General features: G+C 37.2%; 2 protein-coding genes across 3 annotated transcripts in view; both read right to left on the minus strand.

Annotated features, from left to right (window-relative positions):
* The window catches only part of LOC127958147 (arrestin domain-containing protein 3), a 40,646-nt gene extending 13,732 nt beyond the window's left edge, over positions 1-26,914 (minus strand). The window contains exons 1-7 of the mRNA XM_052556945.1: positions 26,555-26,914; positions 26,421-26,456; positions 26,264-26,324; positions 25,857-26,004; positions 25,676-25,772; positions 24,941-25,197; positions 24,553-24,742 (exon numbers count right to left, since the gene is read on the minus strand). Coding sequence (XP_052412905.1) covers positions 24,553-24,742; positions 24,941-25,197; positions 25,676-25,772; positions 25,857-26,004; positions 26,264-26,324; positions 26,421-26,456; positions 26,555-26,816 — 1,051 coding nt within the window. The 5' untranslated portion in view covers positions 26,817-26,914. The remainder of the gene's footprint in view (positions 1-24,552; positions 24,743-24,940; positions 25,198-25,675; positions 25,773-25,856; positions 26,005-26,263; positions 26,325-26,420; positions 26,457-26,554) is intronic.
* On the minus strand, positions 15,866-19,755 carry LOC127958149 (arrestin domain-containing protein 3). Of its 2 annotated transcripts, none has more exons than XM_052556949.1 (7): positions 19,423-19,755; positions 19,307-19,345; positions 19,152-19,212; positions 18,302-18,449; positions 17,180-17,276; positions 16,541-16,797; positions 15,866-16,181 (listed from the first exon to the last, which is right to left on the minus strand). In XM_052556949.1, the coding sequence occupies exons 1-7, from the start codon at positions 19,682-19,684 to the stop codon at positions 15,879-15,881; spliced, it is 1,167 nt and encodes a 388-aa protein (XP_052412909.1). In that variant the 5' UTR covers positions 19,685-19,755; the 3' UTR covers positions 15,866-15,878. The 2 variants fall into 2 exon arrangements, with proteins under 2 accessions (XP_052412909.1, XP_052412908.1); XM_052556948.1 differs by having other exon boundaries at positions 15,866-16,250.
* Positions 26,915-27,098: the final 184 nt, after the last annotated feature.

The following is a 27,098-nucleotide window of genomic DNA, read 5'->3' on the forward strand; positions in this document are numbered from 1 at the left end:
TAGTTAAAAACTTAAATAATGAAAGCAAACATAATAACAGCTAGGATTCAACAATGACAATTGTACATAAATGACCTCAAAATTGTTCCTTCCTAGCTTTTCAGGAGGCAAAGTCACTGATGACATCAGGACATGTATTGTTGTGCCCCCCTTCCTCAAATGAAAATAGAACTTTAATCAAATAAAAAAGTAAAAGAATAAATAGTATTATTTACTAATTACAATTGTACCATTCAACATTTACCTATGGCTATAACTTTATTATGACTAATTTATTTCATAGTCTTAAGCATTCAGAAATTATGCAAAAGGAAAGTAAGCAGTTTTACTATGATAAAACCATGGTTTATTTTTTGTAAGGGTTGTGATATGCACGTTTTTTGTTGAAGAAATTATATAGGCTGTGTAATCTATAGCAAAAATGTAACAGCAGCAATTAGATGGCATTTGGCTCCCTGTGCAGGAATTTGTAATAACATGTACATAAATTGTTCATTTTGTATGTGCCTACATTATGTATTTTAACAGTGTTATTATTAACCAATCATTATTGCCTCATTTTTTTTATATATATATAATGCAATAATTTATATGAAGTAAATTTAAAGGCAATTGATGGCTTAGGTCTTTTTTTACAACAACAACAACAAAAATATTACAGTATATTAATACTTCTTTGTAAATTATTATTTTAAGTAAAAATATAATAATAATTTACATATACTTTACAGTTTATTTTAATAAATATTCAACATTATATTCAATTGTGCATTATAGCCGACACCTAGATGAACAATTACAGTTGTTTTTATGACTAGAAGTCATTCTCCTCAAATGCTACTGACGTTAGAAAAGTGTATACCAATATCGCATGTAACTTTAGAGACGGTCTCTAAATTTGAGACTCTCGAACGTCCAACGACAAGCCAACTTTATGTTCTTTTCTTTTTTCTCCTTTCGGCACCAGAGGGATACATCCTTGTTGTGACATGGCTTATCATTTATTACAGTGACGCGCACTTGCGCGCCGGCGCAAATTGTCAATGCACGCGAGGTGTCTATGTGCAATTGACTCAAACGCTAGCAGACACAGCAGCAGTTGTCCTAAAATAAGATTTTTTTTTGTCTTGAATTATTCATTTATTCGTTCATTATTCATTCATTTATATCACTTGTTTAAGTTATTTAATTGTAAAAATAAATTAAAAAAATTATTGGGGGGCCCCCTGGTGGTCAGGCCATTATGGTTTTTTTTTTCAAGGAGGAACACAAAAGTGTTCAAAGAGGTGAAAACCACTTCAGATAGGGTCATGTAATGGTAGTTGAGTGAAGCGTGTCCGAGGGTCAGCTTGTGGGTTTTGTAAGGGCCAGCATGAGGGACAAGACCTACAAAGTTTTGGTGAGTTTTTTTATCTACCTTTATTTTACCAGGAAATAATCCCATTTAGATTCAGAATCTCTTTTTCAAGGGAATCCTGGCCAAGACGGCAGAATAATAGTTCCATTTTAAAAATACATAAACAAACATTTAACAGAAAAAGACATTTTGGCAATTTAAACATCATCTCAATATATTCACCAACAGCACTCAGTAACAGCACATGTGCATTTAGTACTCAAATAGTTCTTTATCCTCATTTTAAACATTGTCGGTAAATAGTCAAATTTTAGCTTATTCTGCAATTTATACCTAGAAAAAGGTGCAAAAACTTTAAAAGCACTTTCACCTAAGACAGTTCGCGTTCGTGGGATATCATACATGATTTGGCCATATGATCTAAGATTACACTTCCTGGTAGTGACTTTTGGAGTCAGAAGAGAACATAAGTAAGGAGACAGTTTACCAAGTGTGGCCTTAAAAAGAAAAATATACCAGTGTTCCAGCCTGCAATTGTGCAAAGATGGCCAACCAACACTCTCATACAAGTTGCTGTGATGAGTACGAAAATTGAAATTAGTCAAAAATCTTAGTGCTGCATGATATATTGAATCCAGCATTTTTAAAGAAGTTTTGTTTGCATGCATATATAAAATATCACCATAATCCAGCATTGACATAAATGTTGTTTGTATAAGTGTTTTTCTTGTACTAAAAGAGAAACATCCTTTGTTTCTATAATAGAAACCCAACTTTACTCTTAGTTTTTTTGTTAGACCCTCTATATGCTGTTTGAAAGAAAATTTTCTTCTAAAAGGAAACCAAGATATTTATAGACTGATACTTGTTCAATTACTTTCTCATCTAGTGTAGTAATTTGACTAGCATCTTCTGTTTTCCTTGATTTAGAAAAACACATAATTTTAGTTTTATCAGAATTTAGTACAAGTCTCAATTTCTGAAGATTTTTCTGAATAATTATAAAGGCAGATTGCAGATCCTCTATAGCACTTGTCAAGGCTGGAGCAGAACAATACAAAACAGTATCATCCACATAAAAATGACATTTAGCATTTGTTACATTTTTACACAAGTCATTTATATAAATAGTAAATAAAATGGGACCCAAAATGGACCCCTGGGGAACACCATTTTGTATAAATAATGATTTTGAGGACACACCGTCAACATGAACACTTTGTGTTCTGCCACTCAAATAGTTGCCAAACCATTTGACAGCTTTTGGAGACATTCCAATATCCACCAATCTCTGAGACAGAACATAGTGGTCAACTGTGTCAAATGCTTTTGAAAGATCTAAAAACAGTGCAGCACAATAATCTTTAGAATCAATAGCACTTATAAAATCATTTAACACTTCCATAGTGGCAGTGACAGTGCTATGATTTTTACGAAAACCCGAATGCGAATCATGTAAAATATTTTTTGTTAATAAGTAGTCTTTTAACTGGTCACTTATAAGCCCTTCTAAAACCTTGGCTAAAGCAGATAGCTTAGATATAGGCCTATAATTATTTGGGTTTGATCGGTCACCACCCTTTAATAAAGGAGTGACATATGCTGACTTCAAAACACTTGGTATTAATCCAGTTTCAATGGTCAAGTTGAAAATGTGTGTCAAAGGTTCTGCAATATGTTCAGCAGCGATATTTAAAAAGTATGGATTCAACCCATCTGGACCAGCAGATTTCTTAGTATTTAACCCTATTAAAGCATCATACACCTCCTTTGTTCCAAAACAAACAAGATCAAAATCAATAGGTACTTTTTCCCTAGACAAAGAGTCATCCTCTTGTCTCCTCTGATGTTTTGTTGAATGCTCAAACAACAACCCAGAAGATATAAAGTGCTGATTCAGGGAATCTAACATACCTTTCTTGTCTGTAATAATTTTATTGTTTAACTTCAATATATTTGGCATTACAGTATCCCTAGCGTCAGAAGACAGTGATTATATAACTTTCCAAATTTTTGAGGGATTAGCTGAGCTATCACATAATTCATTTACATAAAAATCAGATTTTGCTTTACGTATTCGAGAGACACATTTGTTTCTCAGGTGCCTAAAATTTTTGGCAGGGAGGTTGGTAACGTTAGTTAACATTATCTTCCACTTTAGCTAGGCTACTGTAGCCTTCATATGGTATGAGTCATATCAAGCATTTTATAATGCCACTGTCAAAACAATATTTAGCCTAGGCATACCTTTTTGTGCATTTACTGAACATTTGTGTAATGGCAACGACATATGTTGGCGACTGAGTGGTGATTGCACTCAGGTACAAAGCACTGCACCATGTTGCTGACGTTATCGTTAACCGCTTTTTACACACGCACACAATATCTAAAATGCACGATGATAAATATAAAAATCAATACAAAATACCTATATAAAACACTATTTATTTACACGATTAATACTGAAAGAACTGCTATTACTGCACATTCACTGTATAAAATAAAATTAACTGGATGAAAAAGTTCATGCGGCCATCATCAGATTTTGAAGTCGCTCAAAAGGCTCATTCACGGTTGTGGCTTCAGTCGAATTCAGTGAGGCATGGTGGTTTATGGGATCAGTAGTTCCTTCGCTCGAAATGAAAATATGTACACAGTCTTGTACCTTGGACTTTTTTTGGATTTTCTCTTAATTTTTTCACTCTAAATGATATGTTATATGCTTATGAGTTCAGCCATAGCTGGTTATCCTCAGACATGCTCTAAAATTCTTTAGATACGGATTTTTCAGAAAGTCAATGGGAGAAATGAATGGGAAATTTACTTCTGGCAACAAAGCTCTCTCGGGCTGTGGGCGGGACTGTGATGCTCTATATGCGCGCCACTGAGTGACGTCTGTACTTCCCGGTCAGAGAGCACCTGTCCATCAAAAGCTCACCATCCAATCAGAGTAGATAACTGTTAGAACCGCCCCCACGAGAGGTTTGTGTCAAAACACCAAACGGAAAACTGCGAAGCATAAGCGAAATCTGTGGCAATGCATGCAGAATCCACGATTAGCGGAAACTAATCTTTGAAAAACCTTAACAAAGAATTAAGCGTATTTGAAGAGCCTGTTAAATTTGTGCGGCTGAGTTCTTTTTTTTTTTTTTTTTTTTTTTTTTTTTGTGTTTTTCTTCTTTTGTAATGGCATATTTTGATAGTTTCTGAAAAAGTTACATTCAGGTTTATAAAGTTATGTTCATTTTTATTGAAGCAAATGTAATTCTATACATTTCGAAGTTCCCTTGAAGGGGAACAACTGTTTCAAATAAATCCTGTTGAACTTTCCAGTTGTCAAAGAATCCTGAAAACAATAGGAAGATAGGATTAGCACAACTCGTTTCAGCATAATAATAAAATAAGAAGACATGTTACTTCATCAATTGAAGAAACCTCACCAAAATGATTTTGATTATGTAGTTCTTTTACAATAAATAAATAAGTACTAGACCAATTAAGTTAACTATACTGTAGGAGCGATCAAACTGGGCTCAAACAGCAGCAGCTTTAAAAACCTGACATTGCAAGGTCTTGTCATTTAAAAAGTGTTAGTTTAAAAGGTTACTCATACTAAATATTGTAGACTTTGAATTTATATTTTTTGCAGACTTTTACAAGCAATATTTCATTCGTTTTGTCTGAAAAAATTGAAGTGTGCTAGGTTTTACAAGTGTGGATGAATAATGCATAATGTCCCCAGTTCAATTATGTATGTCATAGAAGAGCTGATATGAGCTTTAGCAAACAATGACACTAGTGATAGCTATCACAACAAAGGAAAACAAGCACAAGAGAGAGAAAAAAGGGTATAAAAAACAAAGATTACACAGTGAGATAGGAATAGCAAATAGGACAGCACAAGCTGATCAAGTCATAATTCTGAAAACTGAAATTAAGAATCATACAACATTTTAAAGACTTTGAAAAAAACCTTGCCACTGTGGAATTCCAAAATCTGCTCTAATCCAAACTGCAACCTAAATACAATCAAGCTACATCAATTAGGAATTATAAAAAAAACTGGTCTCATACAACATAAAATGATAATACAAAATCAGTAAAAAAAAAAAAAAAAAAAAAAGAGTTGAAACACTACAAAAAGTCAAAAAGTCAATTCAGCACCTTGACTGAAAAGCCTAAAGCCAAGATATGCCTCAAATAAAATCAAGGCAATACAAACACCTAAAATAAGCTGGCAAGGAAACATGCTGCCATCTTGGATGAATGTTTGGTGATTTAGTTGGCCTAAACACACCATCATTATCATTCTGGAAGTGACAGTTAAATCTTTTAATCTGAAAACCCAACCACTACTGCAATATACAGTACAGAAATAGTAAAAAGCAAGGTTCATGAAGGATTTTGGAGCTAATACCATATTTTTGTGTTTTTCTCTATATGTAGCATACACTGCATTAATATATTTCCTTATAGTTACAATTATTACAATTATATATTGATTAATCTAGATTAAAATGGCTCATTTGAATTCTGCCGGAGGCATTAAGAATATGTGTGTTACCCAAATAAAATTGACAAACAGTAAATCTTTGAGAAGGGGTTTATCAGGCTAGGTGGTGCATTGGAAAAGGGGCTCATTTCCTGTTTCCAAAATGCATGACAAAGTGCTTGAAAAAGTGGGCCCTGTTTGGAATTGTTTAATTTTTATGTTCGTTTATCTTTATTTATTTGTGCTATTTACACAATGTTTAAGTTTTTATCACATTTTTAGGTGTCAAGGTACAGATACCAAATAATTAAATGTAAAATAGCACTGGATAGTCTTCAATGTAAAAATGAAATATACAATCAAACCTACATTTATTCAGACACCTTCAACATTTCTCACATTATTACAGTTTTGCTATATACAGTATTGTTCAAAATAATAGCAGTACAATGTGACTAACCAGAATAATCAAGGTTTTTAGTATATTTTTTATTGCTACGTGGCAAACAAGTTACCAGTAGGTTCAGTAGATTCTCAGAAAACAAATGAGACCCAGCATTCATGATATGCACGCTCTTAAGGCTGTGCAATTGGGCAATTAGTTGAAAGGGGTGTGTTCAAAAAAATAGCAGTGTCTACCTTTGACTGTACAAACTCAAAACTATTTTGTACAAAAAAAAAAAATTTCTGGGATTTAGCAATCCTGTGAATCACTAAACTAATATTTAGTTGTATGACCACAGTTTTTTAAAACTGCTTGACATCTGTGTGGCATGGAGTCAACCAACTTGTGGCACCTCTCAGCTGTTATTCCACTCCATGATTCTTTAACAACATTCCACAATTCATTCACATTTCTTGGTTTTGCTTCAGAAACAGCATTTTTGATATCACCCCACAAGTTCTCAATTGGATTAAGGTCTGGAGATTGGGCTGGCCACTCCATAACATTAATTTTCTTGGTTTGGAACCAAGACTTTGCCCGTTTACTAGTGTGTTTTGGGTCATTGTCTTGTTGAAACAACCATTTCAAGGGCATGTCCTCTTCAGCATAGGGCAACATGACCTCTTCAAGTATTTTAACATATGCAAACTGATCCATGATCCCTGGTATGCGATAAATAGGCCCAACACCATAGTAGGAGAAACATGCCCATATCATGATGCTTGCACCTCCATGCTTCACTGTCTTCACTGTGTACTGTGGCTTGAATTCAGAGTTTGGGGGTCGTCTCACAAACTGCCTGTGGCCCTTGGACCCAAAAAGAACAATTTTACTCTCATCAGTCCACAAAATGTTCCTCCATTTCTCTTTAGGCCAGTTGATGTGTTCTTTGGCAAATTGTAACCTCTTCTGCACATGCCTTTTTTTTAACAGAGGGACTTTGCGGGGGATTCTTGAAAATAGATTAGCTTCACACAGACGTCTTCTAACTGTCACAGTACTTACAGGTAACTCCAGACTGTCTTTGATCATCCTGGAGGTGATCATTGGCTGAGCCTTTGCCATTCTGGTTATTCTTCTATCCATTTTGATGGTTGTCTTCCGTTTTCTTCCACGTCTCTCTGGTTTTGCTCTCCATTTTAAGGCATTGGAGATCATTTTAGCTGAACAGCCTATCATTTTTTGCACCTCTTTATAGGTTTTCCCCTCTCTAATCAACTTTTTAATCAAAGTACGCTGTTCTTCTGAACAATGTCTTGAACGACCCATTTTCCTCAGCTTTCAAATGCATGTTCAACAAGTGTTGGCTTCATCCTTAAATAGGGGCCACCTGATTCAGACCTGTTTCTTCACAAAATTGATGACCTCAGTGACTGAATGCCACACTGCTATTTTTTTGAACACACCCCTTTCAACTAATTCAACTAATTGCCCAATTGCACAGCCTTAAGAGCGTGCATATCATGAATGCTGGGTCTCATTTGTTTTCTGAGAATCTACTGAACCTACTGGTAACTTGTTTGCCACGTGGCAATAAAAAAATATACGAAAAACCTTGATTATTATGGTTAGTCACATTGTACTGCTATTATTTTGAACAATACTGTATATAAAAATGTATATCTGGTGTCTGAATAATTTTTGGTTTGACTGTTAAAACTACAAAGTAATTCAGTCAACAGCAGTAAGTGATTTTCATTTTCATTTTCTTGGATTAACATTACAGCAGCCAGTAGCTAAATTAGGCGTGGTCACTTTAAGAGACGATGAACGCATCCAATATAATACACATCCCAATTTTTTCCTCAACTGTTTACTTTCACTTAAGAAATAACTTTTCAATTAATAAATAATTTCAAAGGTGGATATTTTGACATATTTTGTATGCATTTGTCGGCACAAGAGTAAAAATAAGCAAATTCGATGTTCAGGTGTTTTGAGACGCCTTTCTCTGCGAGGGCCCTGAACACCGCGGTACTGAATTGGGATCTTTCACATCTTTTTGTTTGTTCAAACTGCGATTTGTATTTGTTCTTTCAGGAGCAGGAGGGACTTCGAGGAGAACTTTGCAGAAGAGAGCTCGGTTCAGTGTCGCTGTCCGTGATACGCGGCTCTTTCTCTCTTGTGCGCACCGAACACAGCGCGCAAGAAACTAGCTACTCTGTTCAGCTTTTCCGCGTGTTTTTTTGGATGCTTTAATGTATAAATTTGCAAGCGGTAAGTCTTAAAAACACGTGAAAAAGATAAGCTTTCGTGACGATGCGCAGCAGTGGCCCATCAACTGTCCTGGGCCCAGTTCCCCAAAACGTTCTTATCCCTAAGTAGTTCTTAACCTATTCCTTAACCTCTCTCTTAACCTTATGGCACGATTCCCGACACGTTCGTACGCTAAGTATATCTTCTGTAAGTCACACTTTCGTAAGGTTGGTCTGGACCATTCGTAAGCTCTCTCTTAGCGTTGTTTGAGCTCAAGACACTACTGTACAGCAGTCTTTAGAAATCAGTGCAGCGAAGTACAAGTCAAACTATGGTATGTTGACAATGTTGTGGCTCAACAATGATTTTATGTTATTTTTTAAGACTCATAATAAATTATGTTCGCAATGGATACAGGCCTATTTATAAAGTTGACTTTATGTGGTATCAGAACTAATATGGTGGTTATTAGCCTAGACTTTTTCGTAATGTAATTAAAGCGAATTGGAAATACATTTTTTGATAATTAAAATCTGGCAAACAATTTGGCTCTAAATGGCTAAGATCTATAAATGGGTAATCATGGTTGTGTCCAGTAAGTGACCATAGCAGCGATCCAACGTGTCCTTGTATTGAATCAAAGACGGAGCCGGACGCGGAGCCATTTAGTCCATGTCATTTTTTTTATTCGGTAAAACTTAAGCCCTTCTGACATTTTGCCTGACGTGGCTATATTAAAAAAATATTCGCCTCCCAAGACAACTCATTATGGAGCTGCTGGACCTTCTCAGACCTGCGCTTATGCCAGGCTAATGCGGCAGAATTTTGTTTTAATCCCTGAAGCCCAGTGCTACGTTTTATTTTATTTTTATTTTTTTTTGCTACAGAGAGATTCATCGAGGTCATGGGAGAGGGAGAGGGCTACGGCCTAATCAAGACCTCAGTGTGGAGGTGCGTCCACACTGTCACCAACGGCCTTCTGCGCCATGCCGGGGATTACATCCTGGCACACTCATCCCTATCGCCAATTCATCAGTGATTGATCAGGCTTAGGCTACTCATCGAGAAAGGGAGACACGGCCATAAACGTTCAGGTTATAGTGGACCACAGGGGTGTGATCTCCGACCTGGTGGCAACGTCCAGCAAAACATCAACTTCCTCTGACGAGAGGCTTGGTGCCCTTTTTTACGTTGCTTCCCCACCATATTCTGTATCTAACTCTCTCTCCCTTTTCATTGTAGATAGGTTGCTTTTTATTTAAAACATAAACCAATTGCAATCAATACCTCATTAAACAGAAGTAACCGCAGCTGCTTGCCAATCAATTCAGATTGTAAAGTACCTTACCACTAATATAAAAGTGTATTATATAATTTTTATAAGTCGTTAAACCCATGTCAAGAAGCGGCACAACGGGATAAGGAGGGTGGATGATTAGCGAGGGATACCCGGTTCGTCTAAACATCACAACATATCGTGTGAACATATTACCATTTGATAATTTAATTTATAGTCTATATTCTACTGATAACTTAAACTATGTTAAAATAAATGTTATTATAATAATTTGAGAAATGTTTCATTTGCATAGAACGTGTTGTCTTTCTTAACGCTGTAATGCACCTTCGCGTGAAGTGGAAAATCGATTCATGAGCAATCGATGCCAACTAATTCAGCACCCTCACTTTGGACAGCGCTCTTGTTACGTCGGACGTAAGAGGCAGCGTGCTAAGAAGCTTCCTAAGGGACACTTCGGGGAACACACTTAGGAACATAAACAACTTTGGTAAGATATATCTTTCGAGGGAGCGTTATCGGGAAACCGGGCCCTGAGCATCTTTTTAGGTTGGCCTCAGCCAATCGGTTCTATAAAATATGAAGGTGAAAGTCATCATAGCTTGCTTAGTAGACCCAGCTCCCAACCCAGCTTTGAGAATAGATAAACGGCAATATTTTTTTTATTGCCAGATAAGAGTCTCACGTTAACGCAGCACATAACGCTTTTAACGGCCCACCACTAATATATATATATGCACAGTACAGACCAAAAGTTTGGACACACTTTCTCTTTCAAAGAGTTTTCTTTATTTTCATGACTATGGAAATTGTAGAGTCACACTGAAGGTATCAAGGGCTATTTGACCAAGGAGGAGAGTGATGGGGCCTCCACAGTCACCGGACCTGAACCCAATTGAGATGGTTTAGGGGTGAGCTGGACCACAGAGTGAAGGCAAAAGTGTAACGTTCGCGATCCAGTAAGACACAGGGAGAGAGAGAGATCCAATTGCAGGTATGATTTATTATTGGGGTAATCCAAAACGTAATTAAAACAAGCCAGGGTCGAAACCAGAAAGCAGTCCAAAAAAAAAAAAAAAAAAGGAAGGAACAGGAAAGTAAATGGAACGGGAATTCGGAAAATGAGGGGTCTCGGAGGACGAGAAGACTTACGAAGAATCTCGGAGGATGAGAAGACGGGGATACGAAAGCAAAGGACAACACAAAAACAAGGAGTCCAGGAGGGAGGTGGACCGGCGGAGGATCAGGGGGAGGGACGGAGGGCCAGGTCCATAGATGGAAAAACAGACAGAAGAGCAAAAAACAAAACAACCACAAAACACAAGTCCAGGAAGGACATAACGTGACGCCCACCAGGGCGGAGCAGAAGACCACCACATCCGTGCGGTCGAGACAGAAGCCCACCAGGGTGGAGCAGATGACAACCACATCAGTGCGGTTGAGACAGAAGCCCACCAGGGCGGAACAGATGACCACCACATCAGTGCGGTCGAGACGGAAGCCCACCAGGGCGGAGCAGAAGACCACCACATCCGTGCGGTCGAGACGGAAGCCCCCCAGGGCGGCGCAGAAGACCACCACATCCGTGTGGTCGAGACAGAAGCCCCCCAGGCCGTAGCAGAAGACCACCACATCCGTGTGGTTGAGACTGAAGCCCCCCCAGGGTGGCGCAGAAGACCACCACATCCGTGTGGTCGAATAAACAGGAGAGCAAGTCTGGTTAGGCAAGTCTGAAACAGAGAACATGAAGAAGTTAAGGGTAGCCTCCGTGGCCACAACAGGATCAGTCGGGCGCTAAGAGAGTTCGACTGAGACGTGACGAGGCTCTGGAAATTCCGCAGAGGCGATGAGAGACTCTGGTAGTTCAGCAGAGATGTGGAGAGGCTCTGGTAGTTCAGCAGAGACGTGGGGGGCTCTGGTAGTTCAGCAGAGACGTGAAGAGACTCTGGTAATCCCATGGTGTTTCTACTGGATTCCAGAAGATCAATGCTGACTTGACTCTGCTCATGAAGATCATTGGTGACTTGCATTTGTTCATGAAGATAATTGGTGACTTGACCTTGCTCATGCAGAATACTGGTGACTGGACTTTGCCCGTGAATTTCATTGGTGACTTGCATTTGTTCATGAAGATCAATGGTGACTTGCCTTTGCACAGGAAGATCAATGGTGACTTGAATTTGTTCATGAAGATCAATTGTGACTTGCCTTTGCCCATGAAGATAGCCGGTGACTTGACCTTGCCCATGAAGATCAATGGTAACTTGACTTTTTCATGAAGATTACTGGTGACTTGCCTTTGTCCATGAATTTCACCAGTGACTAGCCCTGACTCTGGAGGGTCGACGGTGACTAGCCCTGACTCTGGAAGGTCCACGAGCACCTGACTCGACTCTGGAGAGTCCACGGGAACCTGACTCGACTCTGGAGGGTCCACGGGAACCTGACTCGACTCTGGAGGGTCCACTGGAACCTAACTCGACTCTGGAGGGTCCACGGGAACCTGACTCGACTCTGGAGGGTCCACGGGAAGGTCCATCTTGGGCCTTGGCTCTGGATCGGTGGCCATCTTGGGCATTGGCGCTGGGCTAGCGGCCTATCTTGTGCTGTGGTGCTGGGCTGGTGGCCATCTTGGGCAGTGGCGCTGGGCTAACGACCATCTTATGCTGTGGTGCTGGGCTGGCATCCATCTTGTGTCAGCTGAGCTGGCAAGCCATCTTCTGCCATGGCGCTGGGATGGCAGCCATCCTGGGCAGCGGCGCTGGCCCGTCCGCCATTCTGCGCAGCGGCGCTGGGCTGGCGGCCATCTTGTGCAGCGGCGTTGGATCGGCAGACGTGAGCTTCCTCTCCCCTCTCCGTCCGGCATGATGAGACGGCGGCTCCGATCCATTCCACACGAGCCCAGGTCGAAGGGGGGCCTTGGTGGAGAGCGATGCCGGACCTCCTCTCGACCACTAACTCCTCTGCAACCTCCCCTGGTCCCGCGGAAAACCACCAGGCGGGTTCCCTCAAATTCACTCCTATCCTGCTCGGTGGCTGGGGAGGAAATATCAAAGAACATACCGCTGGATCTAGATTGATGGAGTCCTTCTGTAACAGTCGCGATCCAGTAAGACACAGGGAGAGAGAGAGATCCAATTGCGGGTATGATTTATTATTGGGGTAATCCAAAACATAATGAAAACAAGCCAGGGTCGACACCAGAAAGCATTCCAAAAACAAACAAAGGAAGGAACAGGAAAGGAAATGGAACGGGAACTCGGAAAACAAGGGGTCTCGGAGGACGAGAAGACTCACGAAAAGAATCTCGGAGGATATTTTCAGTTGTTTCACACTTTTTTGTTATGTATATAAGTCCACATGTGTTAATTCATAGTTTTGATGCCTTCAGTGTGAATCTACAATTTTCATAGTCATGAAAATAAAGGAAACTCTTTGAATGAGAAGGTGTGTCCAAACTTTTGGTCTGTACTGTATATATATATATATATATATATATATATATATATATATATATATATATATATATATATATATATATATATATATATATATATATATATATATATATATTCGACAGTAGTGTTAAACAGTGTTTTGCCAGTGTGCTTGACTCAGGTTGTTGGCATGCCAAATACGGATAATACATCAGTAATTAATTTTCTGGAAAGGGTGTTTTCTGAGTAAATATTTACGCACATTTAGCATCATAATTATTTTTAGCAGAGAGACAAAGAGAGAGAGTGACAGGGTTGACACATGATGCTTCATTTTGCGATGCTTGATTATTCATTCTGCAGTCTCTTGCACTATGTAATGACTTACCAAATACTTTTTAGTTCTGTATTTAGTTGATCAATTTAAACGTGTCGTATTTGAATTGTTTACTGAAGAAATGTTTTGATGCTGCAAATAAAGCTAAAGTATAGGCTGTTTACTTTCATATTTAAATATTAATAAACTGTATAGTTCATAGTACAAATATTGCTTTCAACACTCTCTGCTCTGTGGATGCCTGGATATTCTTTTAAAATAAATAAATATTGCAATATTGCGTTATTTAGTTAATTACGTTACTTAGTTTCTTTTTATGGAAAGTAATGTGTTACTTTCTTTACTTTCACGTTTTTAAATATGAGCAGGCCTTGATTGTTTTTAATATAAGAAGTTCTATTTATAGCAAATATAAAAGCCTTTTCAAACCTAAAAGTGTAATGAATAAACCTCTGGCTGAAGGAAAAGTAAATATATGTCTGTAGTACAGTAAAAAAAACAAAAAAACAACGAAGCACAATTGTTAATCTAAAGTCATTTTTGGTTTAGTATGGATGAATTGGATCATTAAAGGTCAGTAGCAAAGATATTTGTTAATAAAATTGGATTAAATATATTTGTTTTATTTAACATATTTAATTATTGCAGGTTTGCGTCATATTCTGAGTTTACATTTCAATGTTGTAATTCATTTTGATGAATGCTTAATCAGTTTTTTGTGAGTGGGATGAATTAATGCACATTCACTTTAGTCTAGAAGTAGAGTAACATCATGTTCAGACAGCGCACACAACTCCTCTGCACTTCCGTTTTCTCGCAATATGGGGACAGAAGACTTGACAGTCAATAAATGAGAAAACAAAGTAACTTGTAAATGAAAAAAGTAATGTGTTACTTTACTAGTTACTTGAAAACAAAGTAATCTGATTACGTAACTCACGTTACTTGTAATGCGTTACTCCCAACACTGTATGTCACTATTTCAGTTATTATTGGAATTTACCTTTAGCTGTTACATCACTGTTCTGCTGCAAACATACACTCAGAAAAAAAGGTAAAACCTGACACTGGAGCAGTACCCTTTATGTTCAACTGAAAGTAGTTCAATTCTATTTGTCCGGTTTTATTCCAGAAAAAGAAAATAATCCACCATAATGCTATTCACACAAACGCTTTAAAATTAGGTTACTAAAATTGACTAAAATAACACAAAAATAAGAGCTTTTATTTGGATAAATATAGTGAAACTTAGAAACCATATGTCAACGAAAATCAGATGATTTGTTCCAAATTCAAAAACTGTATTGGCAAATTTTGTAAGCTGAAAATGTTTCCTCATCATACACTTCAGAGTCTTGTATTGCGGGTCATTTTTAGACTACGTTTGGCTCAAATTCACAGGACCCAGGGAGCAGTTTCTATGAGTGGCCACCTAAGGCACTGTGAGTATATTATACAATAAAAGTCTTTAGTGGGGGCTTAAGGCAACATTCCTTGCTGTTCCCATCTGTTCACTGCCCTGTCACTAGTTTAACATGGTATGTCTTTACTAGTAAAGGATTTCTGGATAAATGCTTACAGTTCACTAAATGTGTCTCAAATGTCAAATATTGCGAAACTCAAAGCCTTTTCACATAATAATAATCTCTCAATGTGGGTGATAAATGTGGGACCTTGACAGCCGATACTTGAGCAAACATAATAAAACAATCTACCAACATTTAGCAGTCAAAAGGCTTTAGGGTTAGAAGGGTTTTCTAAACTCCATTTTAACGGCATTTTGAAACTGTATTACATGTCAAAATAATTTAATTATAAAATCTCTGGCACTATATAAAAATTATTTATTTATTTATTTATTAACATTTTTTGATTTGGGCCATGTCACAATTTTTCCACTCATCAGTGGAAAAATTATTTGTATTAAACGGAAATTACAAATATATATATATATATATATATATATATATATATATATATATATATATATATATATATATGTTTTACTTATTCAGTCACATTAGAAAAAGGAATAAAGAAATAAGAAATAAAACATGCATTGGATTTTGTGTGATTGCAACCTAGAGTTAGTGAGCTCAATAAAGATATAAAAACATCATTGTGCATTATTTTAAAGACCTTTTAATTATTGTTCTAACTTAAAATTGTATCCAATCTTCAAATGTGATAATGTTTCACCATATTAAATTCAACATTACTTTGTAGAAAATAGGCTACATATCAATATGAATCATTCTTGAAAATTTTTACATTAAAAGTTAATAGAAGCTAAAAAGGTGATTTTAAAACCATTTTGTCAAGATTTTTCAGGGTGGTCTGGAAACTGTGGATATAACTGATAGTCCTGATATGGAGGTGGAGCTGATGGGTCAGACCGATGAGAATCTGGACCAAACTGACCAAGAGGAGGAGCAGGGTAACCAGATGCTCCTAATTGAACATGGGGAGGAGCAGGGTAACTAGCTCCAAACTGACCAGGTGGTCCAACCACATGAAGTGGTGGGGCTTGTGGAGCAATAGGAGGTGGGTTGAGGTACATATTGCTTTCTGCTGGTTGTTTCCAGATTCCAAAATCAATGTCTTTAGGATCTGACAAAGGCTGAGGAGGAAGAATCACAACTGGGAATTTAATCTCCGGATCTGAGGCATATGGCACATCCAGGTAGACCTAGACACAATGCAAATATATTGAAATATTAATGATTCAGTAAGGACTGAAGTTAGGACTGTATTTTTCAGGCAAATAAAAAAGATACATTAATTTTAAAAGTAGGGATTATACTATAGAATTTATATAAAATATTCAGTAATAGAAACTCTGTTTTTCAATCACAGCCCTTAATTTGTTAAATGGTTAAAATGTAAAAATGCACCTTTAAAATAAAAACACACTGGTATGCCAATCTGATTTATGTGCTCACTTCACTGCAATGAGTTGGTTCAGATGTTAAAACTCACCCTGAGTCTGTACTCAACCTTGAGGATCCTACAGTTTAGGATAGATATGGCAAGGCTGGGTGGAATGGACAGCACTTTGGTGACAGTTTTCTTTGAGTTTGGCTCAATGGGTTCCCCTTCCTCTTTAAGCAGGTCTTGTGTGTGAAGTTTTCTCTTGCCTTTTGCAAAAAAGCTGTGTTTTTCATACAAGCAATATTTTGGCTTGATTGAACGGGACGAATTGTTCTGAACTTCAGCCAAAACTTTCAAGCCCTCTCCTGTGGAGAGACATACACTTAATAAAAAAAAACAACAACCTTGGCTTATCCAAAAAAGAAAAAGAAAAATCCAATCCCTGCTCCCCATATAGATGTTTACAATTTTATCAACATTTTGCATATGCTGCATTTTGCTACAAACACATTAAAAAGTTTTTCTGTGCAGTTTCTGGATCTTGTGTATCTGCAATGTAACCCAAACATAATGGAATGTGACTGCTCTGAAAAATAGATAAAAATTGCTATGTCAAACTGATTTGATGAAAATGGCCATCTGATGTAAATCGAACTTTGGGTTTACTTGACACAACAGAACAAGAATGGTTGAAAATGAGGGAACATCAACATTTCTGAGATGTTACAATAACAAATACAATGTTACCAAGGTAGTATCCCATTTTTTCTATGTTTATTCTCATGGAGACACTCCCAGAGGTGAAGAGTTTCATTTGCTTATCTTTGGTTCCATACTGAGGTGCCTAAATAAGACAAAACGCAATACATAGAAAAGGTGAGAAAACCTCAAAACATATAGAAGAATGTATGGACATCAAAGTGGGATTGAGCACCTGCCCTTTTTCTTCCTCGAGAGAAAGTGCCCTTTTTTCTGGGGAGTTTTTTTGCATTTTAATATACAGTACAGACCAAAAGTTTGGACACACCTTCTCATTCAAAGAGTTTTCTTTATTTTCATGACTCTGAAAATTGTAGAGACACACTGAAGGCATCAAGAGCTATTTGACCAAGAAGGAGAGTGATGGGGTGCTGCGCCAGATGACCTGGCCTCCACAGTCACCGGACCTGAATCCAATCGAGATGGTTTAGGGCTGAGCTGGACCGCAGACAGAAGGCAAAAGGGCCAACAAGTGCTAAGCATCTCTCGGGGAACTCCTTCAAGAATGTTGGAAGACCATTTCAGGTGACTACCTCTTGAAGCTCATCAAGAGAATGCCAAGAGTGTGCAAAGCAGTAATCAAAGCAAAAGGTGGCTACTTTGAAGAACCTACAATATGACATAGTTTCAGTGGGTTCACACTTTTTTGTTATGTATATAATTCCATATATAATTCCATATGTGTTAATTCATAGTTTTGATGCCTTCATTGTGAATCTACAATTTTCATAGTCATGAAAATAAAGAAAACTCTTTGAATGAGAAGGTGTGTCCAAACTTTTGGTCTATATATATATATATATATATATATATATATATATATATATTTTTTTTTTTTTTTTTTTTTTTTCGACAGTATGCTTCACTCAGGTTGATGGCATGCCATTGATTATTATTATTTTTTTTTCAGATATCAGTATTCAACATGTTATGTTTAAAATATCAAAACAGTATTAATGCTTTTGTAACTGCAGGTTAAATGCATTCATTTGACCAAAAAGATTATACACAGAAAAAGGGCTTTATAAAAGTAACACTGTCCATAAAAGGTAAAAAAACATCCCTTAATGTATGGTAAAAACATACATGGGTTTTTAGTCATAATCTCACCATTAGTTCAGGAACAGTCAGATCAGGTTTAGGTACATAGTGGAACTCTGCTTTGTCTTTACTAGAAACACGCATTGCTCTTTCTAGTTTTGCCTCCAAAGCATACACAATTTTTCCAACTGAACCTTTGAAGGATGGTGGGAAGTGTCTATGAAGAAAAGAATGTGTAAATGTGGTTATTTCGAGACAGAACAAACAAAAAATCTGGGGGGAAAAATAAATGTTGGCATAGTCTCTTAATTTATTAATTATATTTTATTAATATATATTTTTTTACTTTTTTTAAAAAGTATTTTATATTTGAAAACATTTTGTCTGCTAAATCAAAGTGAAGTAGCGAACATGCAGGATGCCATGACAGGAAAACCATTGAAAAGAGAGAATACCTTCGGACCTTCATAAGTGTATCACTTAAAAATATTGCCACATATTTATATAGTTATTCACATTCAGAACAGTACAGAAACTCTTATAATAGATATAGTGATCAAACAAATTATAGTAAAGAGATCCTTTCATTCTTGCCTTTGTAGTCCGAAAACTCAATAGTTGGCAAACACGTGATGCACCAGTCACACTGACAGAGCAAATATGCAAATGATTTAGAACGTTACCCAGAGGTTTACGAAAGTACAGTGTGAAACGTCACCTTGTGAATACCCAGGATTAATTGTTATCCCTGTGTAAAGTATGAACAGTGTCAAACTTGAAGATAACCCTTTTTTTACCCAAATTTCACATGTTTTAAAGCACATTTTATGATCTCAGACATTCTTATTCACTTATCCACATACACGTTTTACAGACCCAGAGTCACAATTAATGAAAAACGAAGAGTTGTGTAACTTACTGTTGAGGCAACTGAAAGGTGAATGGGTAAACGTGACGCCCTGGTGCCACAACCGAAGAATCTAATAAGTCACAGATGAATGCAAAGAATATGTGTTTCAGATTCACTTCCATACCTCCTCTTACTATATTCATGTAACTTGAGAACAGACTTACACGGCTGTCCAGAGGGATCATTCAGCATCTCAAAGTCACCTACAAGATTCACAAAACATACTTGTTGAATCGACCTGATGTTTTACACAGAAAAATTTACAGCTAGTTTCTCCTACCATGTGTTTTGTCCTCCAGAACGAAAAACCTCTCCATGGAATAATACTTCTCCTTATCCGAGTAAACAATAGTTGTTTGACCGTAGTGTTCTGTCCAGCACACCTTTGCTTTACCTTTCATTTTCACACTCAACAACTGGATAAGTGTGTCCTTCGCTACATCTAGAATGACATGTCCTGATATAAAATCCCCACTGGTGAAGGTATTGCTCTGATTGATAGAATTATAAGTAACAGAAATGTTTTTCACAGTGAGGGACATCTTGTTGCCTGGTGCCAATATCCGCTTTTGACGTTTGAACTCAATGAAATCACTTTACAGGCTTGCTAGTGCTTGCTGCATGCTACAGTATGTGGACTTCCATCTGTAGGTGGGACATTCTCAGGCACAACGTGTGCAAGGGCCCCTGATTGGCCAGAATATGTTTTTATTATTTAAAATTTACTTCATCACAAAAAAAAAAAAAACATTGGCCCATAAGAAACATTGAATTATTGAGTTATTGCAGAGCATCTGACAAAATGTGTTGTATTGTAGAATGCATGCACTGCATTGCAGAGAGTTCACACGATCTGAAATTGTTAAATAGTGCATGTGTGTTCCAACAATTTTAATACCCCGCATTTTTTGAGCAATTTCCTCACACTCGCAAATTAGGCTACATCCAATATCTATGCTGTAACATTAGCATGTAGGCTATAATAGGTAATGTAGATATCTTAAGCTCTGTATCAAGTCGTTTTTAAAATAAAATAAATAATGTAAGCAAAATAAAATGTTTTAGAAACATGAAAAATACCAACCTCCCAGCTAACAATGGTTGGTTCCCAGAACATTCCCGGAACGTTAGGTTTTGGTTTCCAGAACGTTCCCAGGATGTAGGTTTTTGGTTCCGAGAACACTGTTTTATATGGTTTGATTTTGGTTATCCAGGAAAGTTTTCTTAAAGTTTAAAAATAATTAAAGAATAATTTTTTTTTTTTTTTTTTGTAGTAGGATAGTGTACCATTTGTGCAGCAGGACCTTCTTTTGATCCGTAAACAAATCCTCTCACTAAACATCATGTTCTCTTCAGTTAGGCATTTTAAATTCCTCTCATAAAAACATAAATTTTAAGTAATCATTCAATAAAGAGATTGATAAACGAGTCAATCAGCCTGTAAAACGAAAAATGACAATTCTGCGAGCGCGCAGAAAATTAAATGCAGAAAATGAAGACGAAACAAACCCACAAATTTATGATTTCTGTTATCACTCTATGCTTAACCCTTGCTTAACATTGTAATTTATATTGTGTTTTGATTGATCTAATTTTTTTTATTTTAATGAATGCTGCATTAAACGAATTTCAGGGCTCTGTTAAGAGGTGGCGAATGTCGGAGAGCTGCAGCCCTGCAGAATTTTGCTTCAACCCTAATCAAACACACTTGAACAAGATTAACCAAGGTCTGAAGAGTTACTAGAAAGCTACAGGCAGGTGAGTTTTAATAAGGTTTGGAGCAGACCTTTGCAGGGCTGTGGCTCTCCAGGACCGGATTTCGCCACCCCTGGTATAGATAACATTACACATTAACATCTGCGACATTTTCATTGGAAAGATAGTTCCCCTTCAAGAACTCAAGCTGCGTCGCAAAACACCCCTGTGTTTCCAAGCTCTGAAACACGTGTGTAATCATTCCAATCATTCACTGGCGGAGATGACATAGGGACAAGGAAGTATAAAAGCACATCCGCTCAATGTGTGTATCATCTATTTATTGTTGTCTGTCTTTGAACGAGTGATTTTCATATGGCAAGCAAAGATAAGACAGTAGACAAGCAATCTCCAATCAGACTTTGTGTTCCCCTCTGTCCGCATTTCATTATGGGTGGGGATACACAGTTTGTGTGTGGATGCAGTGGCTTACGGCGCAGGAATCACTCATCGATTTTGCTTTTAGGACGCTCTTCCTGCACGGCAGTCAAGAGATTAAGAGAAGGCCAGTCACTTACTGTCATACTGTTTCAGAGACTGTTGGATCTGATGGCAGCTGCATACAATGTGACACCTTTTGCCCTGCTGTATAGATGAGACCCTTACAGTGGTGACTCAGGACCAAAGGGTTTTCCCAGAAGGACAACCCATTTTTCATGATCAAGGTCACGCGGCTAGGCTTATGGCCTTAAACATGTTGAAGAAACCTTTGTCCCTGTCACAAGGCACCATGTTGGGGCCCCTTGTCATGTAACGCTAACAATGGACTCTTCCGTCACAGGCTGGGGGGCGGTCATGAGTGGTCGTTCCGGCCAAGGTCTGTAGGGCGCTCCCCATCTCATGATGCACATAAATTGCCTGGAAATGCTGGCCATGTTTCTAGCACTGAAACATCCTGTTGAGGCAGGGGCTGATATCCGGAGAATGGAGAATCCACCCAGAAGTGGTGTAGCAGATATGGAGGAAGTTTTACAGATGACAAGTGGATCTATTTGCGAGCTCTCTCTGTCCCGTCTGGTTTTCAGTCACTCATCCAGCTCCTCTTGGACTGGATGCTATGGTGCAGACATGGCCGAGCCTGCACCTGTATGCTCCAATCCCCCCACCCCACCACGATTGCTTTTTTCTGGAGAGAGATTTCAGAGAAGAGGTTTGTCTTGTTTTAGTAGCCCTGTACTGCCCATGGTAGTCCTACTTGAAAACTCTCCATGGGAGGAAAAAAGTTTGCGTTATCTCACTAGATTTATAATTTAAATCTTTTAGAAACCCATTTAGAAACCCATACCAGCACAGGAGAATACATCAACATATTTCTATATTTGTTGTACATCACAATTTCAAAATAAAAGTTTAAGCCCTAGCTCTTAGTTTGCATTTGACCAAATATTGAAATTATATGGATTTAAACGTCTTTCAATCATGGTGTAAATTGAAACATCACCAGGCTCTCTCTGCAGGCATTTGTTAAAATACTTAATGTAGGCCTACTTAAGTTGGTTATGTTCATATCATGTACTGTAGAAATAGATTTTTTGTCACTAAATTGGTATATTTGAATGAACTGACAGACAGCCATGTAGCTCTCTAACAGTAGTTAAAAAAAAAAAATTATATATATATATATATATATATATATATATATATATATATATATATTTTTTTTTTTTTTTTTTTCAAATGACAAAAGTTTGACAATGTTCCAATTACAACAAACAACAGCTTAAAAAATTGCACCTGTTTGGGTAACATTTTATTTTTATTTTTACCTGTACACTGTTACTAATAATAAACTACTCAATATCCGCTGTTAACAAGATATAAAATCTATAATATGTGAGTAAATTCTGATTTATATTTCATACATAAATAGAAATATATAAAATATATTACTCAGAGTCGAACAATAAACAAGTGTCACAGTATGTTCAAAAAAGTTTTTGGTCTATATTGTAACGCTTTAAGTTCTGAACACATTGTTTTAACATTTTATGGAGAACTTCATGGCAAATTCATAACTTTTGTAACAATTTATCAGTTTATGCAGAAACTGAATAAAAATAATTAAATAAAAAAAAGTGTTCATGCTGCCACAAAGCTGTCACTTAATACAATTTAACATTTCAAGTTGAATACATGTATTCAATTGTAAAGCAGCACAAATGCTTACTTTAATGTGAAACAAATTTTATATATATATATATATATATATATATATATATATATATATATATATATATATATATACACACAGTAGATTTAATTTTTTCCTTTCTCTTTGGAGTGTTATAGCTCTTTGTGCATGAAGAAGATCTGTAAAGTTGCAAAGCCTAAAGTCTCAAACCCAAAGAGATATTCTTTAACAAAGGTAAGACTCTAAAACGCCTCATTCAAACATGCCACATGTCTACGTCACTATGTGGAAAGATTTGCGTAATGCCGCAGAAATGTTCATGCAAAGAAAGAAGGCATGGTTTCAGTAACCGCAGTTAAGTGTTGAAGCTGCCATGTCAGGGAGATGCAAAAGCAAAAGCACTTTATTAGGCCTTCTGAAAGTAGATGCATTTAGGAATCTTTAAGATGACTTACAAGTTACAACAGAACCGCAACGCATTTTATGGATGGTAATGCAAAAATGGTCATTCTGACTTAGCTACGACAATCTGGCACTTCTGAATCAGCTACTGTAAGTATGTTTTGTTATTAGTTTAAATATTTGCTATTGACTGTTCAATTGCAGAGTTTTGCGGATTGCGTGTGTGTGTGAGAGGTAGACAGTGGAGTCAGCAGTCTAAACCGTCTGTGGCTTGTGTACTGCAAACACACAAGCTTCACACCACTCTGTTCCCTTTTCGGGCTTAAAACGGATGGCAAAACTAAGAACATTATTAAATGTATTTACATTTATTTTGAAAGATGAAGCTCACCATTATGGAAAGGGGTGTTACATTTCAGACGAGTGCTTGCGGTATTCGGCCAATCACAATGCACTGGGTCAGTTGGCCAATCAGAGCAAACTGCGCTTGTTGGAAGGAGGGACTTTATAGAAAACGTTTGAGAGAGGCGTGGCATAGATGACTTACAATAATGTACATTATTTGAAAAATAATGTTTTTTGAACATTACAGCATGTCAACATATTCTGTTAAACCAAATACACAAAATAATGATCTTTTAAAAAAAATAAAAAAATAAAAAGCATCATATAACCCCTTTAACAGATAAAGCAGGTAATATATTTTTCATGGGATGTACAATGTAGCACTATACTGAAGGTTCAGAAATAAAATAAATAGTATAGAATGTGTTTTACTTATTAACAGTCAACATCACTACCTAAAATGTAAAACGATATACAGGTAAATAAAAATAAGTTCAAAATTATAGATAAAACAATAACACATAAGAAATCTAAGGTGATTCTAAAAATCACATTATCAAGATTTTTCAGGGTGGTCTGGCAACTGTGGATAAAATTGATATTCCTGATAAGGAGGTGGAGCTGATGGGTCAGACTGATTTGAAACTGAAGGACCAAAATGACCAGGAGGTCCAGGGAAACTAGGTGGAACAAATTGACCCCGTGGTCCAGGGTAATCAGGAGCAGGAAACGAATTCAGAGGAGGTCCATAGTAGCCAGGGGCACCAAACTGACCAGGTGGTCCAACCACATTAAGTGGTGGTGCAAGTGGAGCCATAGGAGGTGGGTTGGGGTACACATTGCTTCCTGGTGGTTGATTCCAGATTCCAAAGTCACTGTTTGTAGCCCCTGAGACAGGCGGAGGAGGAAGAATCACAACTGGGAATTTAATCTCTGGATCTGAGGCATATGGCACATCCAGGTAGACCTAGACGCACCGATATTGAAAAACAATTTTTTTAATTAGGAGCAGGTAATGACAACAGAAACCCATCTATGCTTGATATAAGCAATCAGCACATCCCTTAATTTAAAATACAGTTAACATGTTATGATCCAACTTTAAATTAAAAATATAACACCGATACGTCATTCTAATGGCTGTGCTTCAGATGTTAAAACTCACCCTGAGTCTGTACTCAACCTTGAGGATCCTACAGTTTAGGATAGATATGGCAAGGCTGGGTGGAATGGACAGCACTTTGGTGACAGTTTTCTTTGAGTTTGGCTCAATGGGTTCCCCTGCCTCTTTAAGCAGGTCATGTGTGTGTAGTCTCCTCTTGCCTCTTGCAAAAAAGCTGTGTTTTTCATACAAGCAGTATTTTGGTTTGATTGTACGGGAAGAACTGTTCTGAACTTCAGCCAAAACTTTCAAGCCCTCTCCTGTAGCAGGACACAATGAAACAATTAGGTCAAATTGTAGAGTAAAATATCAAACTGTATCTGTTTGCCTTTTGACAAAATGGGCATCTTAATTCAGAATCATGTTACATATGAACAATACACTGAAAATTAATTAAGAAATCTGTACAGATAATATGAGTTTTGCACAAACTATGTTACATTCATGTTTTCCTAAAAGAAAGAAAAAAAACAAGTAGAACCAGTTTTACAAATGGTGCGTGGGTTTAGATGGGTTTACAGTTGATTTCAAGTCTGAAATGCGTTACAGCTGAAAACACACGTTCTAAAAAGATCTCATTCATCATCTTAATCTACTCGCTTGCACAAGAGTGCTCACAGACTGTAAACATGAAACTCAAGAATGGAAAAGTCCATCTAACGGTGTTCACCTACTCCACAAAGATGTATGTTTACTGACAATGGGAGAACATTTACACTATTAGAAATACAATTTTACCAAGGTAGTATCCCATTTTCTCAGTGTTTATGTTCATTGAGACACTCCCAGAAGAGAAGAGTTTCATTTGTTTATCTTTGGCTCCATGCTGAGGTGACTAAATAAGACAAAACATGGAATACAGTTACAAAACATATTAGATGAATGCATGGTAAAGACATACATGGGATCGTAGTCTCACCATTAGTTCAGGATTGGACACAACTGGTCTGGGGACATAATGAAACTCGGTTTTGTCTTTGCTGGAAATACGCATTGATCTGGAAAGTTTTGTCTCCAAAGTGTAGACAACTTTTCCAACTGAACCTTTGAAGGTTGGTGGGAAGTGCCTATAAGGAAAAGAAATGCTTTATGTAAAATACTTGACTAAAATACACTACATTTTAATATTTCTGAAAAAAAATTTTTTTTTTAAGTTGTGTTAATTGGCATGAATTCAGGAAGCAAAGACAGTTAGTACTTTGAACTTTTGACTTTTTGTTTATTTAGTTGAATGGTATAGAAGAGTAAAACAACGTGAATAAGTTACATGTCTGAAGCATGGTACATTTTAAACTGTTCTTAAAAAGATTTTCTGCCTTAACTTACTGTAGAGGCAACTGAAAGGTAAATGGGTAAACATGACGCCCTGGTGCCACAACAGAAGAATCTGAAAAAAGTCAAAATCAAATTAAAAATCAGATTTTTTAAGTAGATTTCTGAAAGCTCTTGCTGCATTTTTCATCTAATTCGTGAACAGACTTACACGGCTGTCCTGATGGATCTTTCAGCATCTCATTTCCTGCAATATCAAGTTACAGGACAATATACAGCTGGTTAAATCGATCTGGTCTCTTCTAAATTTAAACCAAAACATACAGCAGCAGTAGTTCCTCCTACCATGTGTTATGTCTTCCCGAACAAAAAATCTCTCCACGGAATAAAACTTCTCCTTATCCGAGTAAACTACAGTGGTTTTTCCGTGACGTTCGGTCCAGTGCACTTCAGCTTTACCCTTAATTTTCACACTCAACGACTGCATTTTTGTGTCCTTCGCTACATCCAGAATGACTTGTCCCGATATAAAATCCCCGCTGGTGAAGGTATTGCCCTGATTGATAGGATTGTAAGTAACAGAAAGGTTTTTCACAGTGAGGGACATCTTGTCTCCTGGTGCCAATATCTGCTTCCCAGCGTCAGTCACGCGACTGCAGGAAACAATCAACAAAAGTATGTGGGCTCTTCCAGCTGGGGGAGGGACATACTTGAAGCTAATGTTGGGCGTGGTTTATATTTACATTTGGACCTGGTTAGATTAAATAATCCAAGCCAGATCTCAAGGGAATGTGAAAATGGTTTTTGGCGTGTTGACTACCAATTGTATAACCATTTACTACAAATACCGTGGTTAAAGTATGGTTAATTTGTGGCTACCATGGTTTTT

Source organism: Carassius gibelio, chromosome B5 (genome assembly GCF_023724105.1).
Source record: "Carassius gibelio isolate Cgi1373 ecotype wild population from Czech Republic chromosome B5, carGib1.2-hapl.c, whole genome shotgun sequence".
NCBI classification, from domain to species: Eukaryota; Metazoa; Chordata; class Actinopteri; order Cypriniformes; family Cyprinidae; genus Carassius; species Carassius gibelio.

Bases quoted from the DNA above. Each gene is read 5' to 3' on its own strand.
- LOC127958149 (XM_052556948.1), bottom strand. From the start codon at position 19,684: ATGTCCCTCACTGTGAAAAACATTTCTGTTACTTATAATTCTATCAAT. The intron at 19,346-19,422 runs GTAGGAGAAACT...TGAATCTTGTAG, and splicing joins TCTGGAGGACAAAACACATG to GTGACTTTGAGATGCTGAAT. The intron at 18,450-19,151 runs GTAAGTTACACA...TTTTCTTCATAG, and splicing joins ACCTTTCAGTTGCCTCAACA to ACACTTCCCACCATCCTTCA.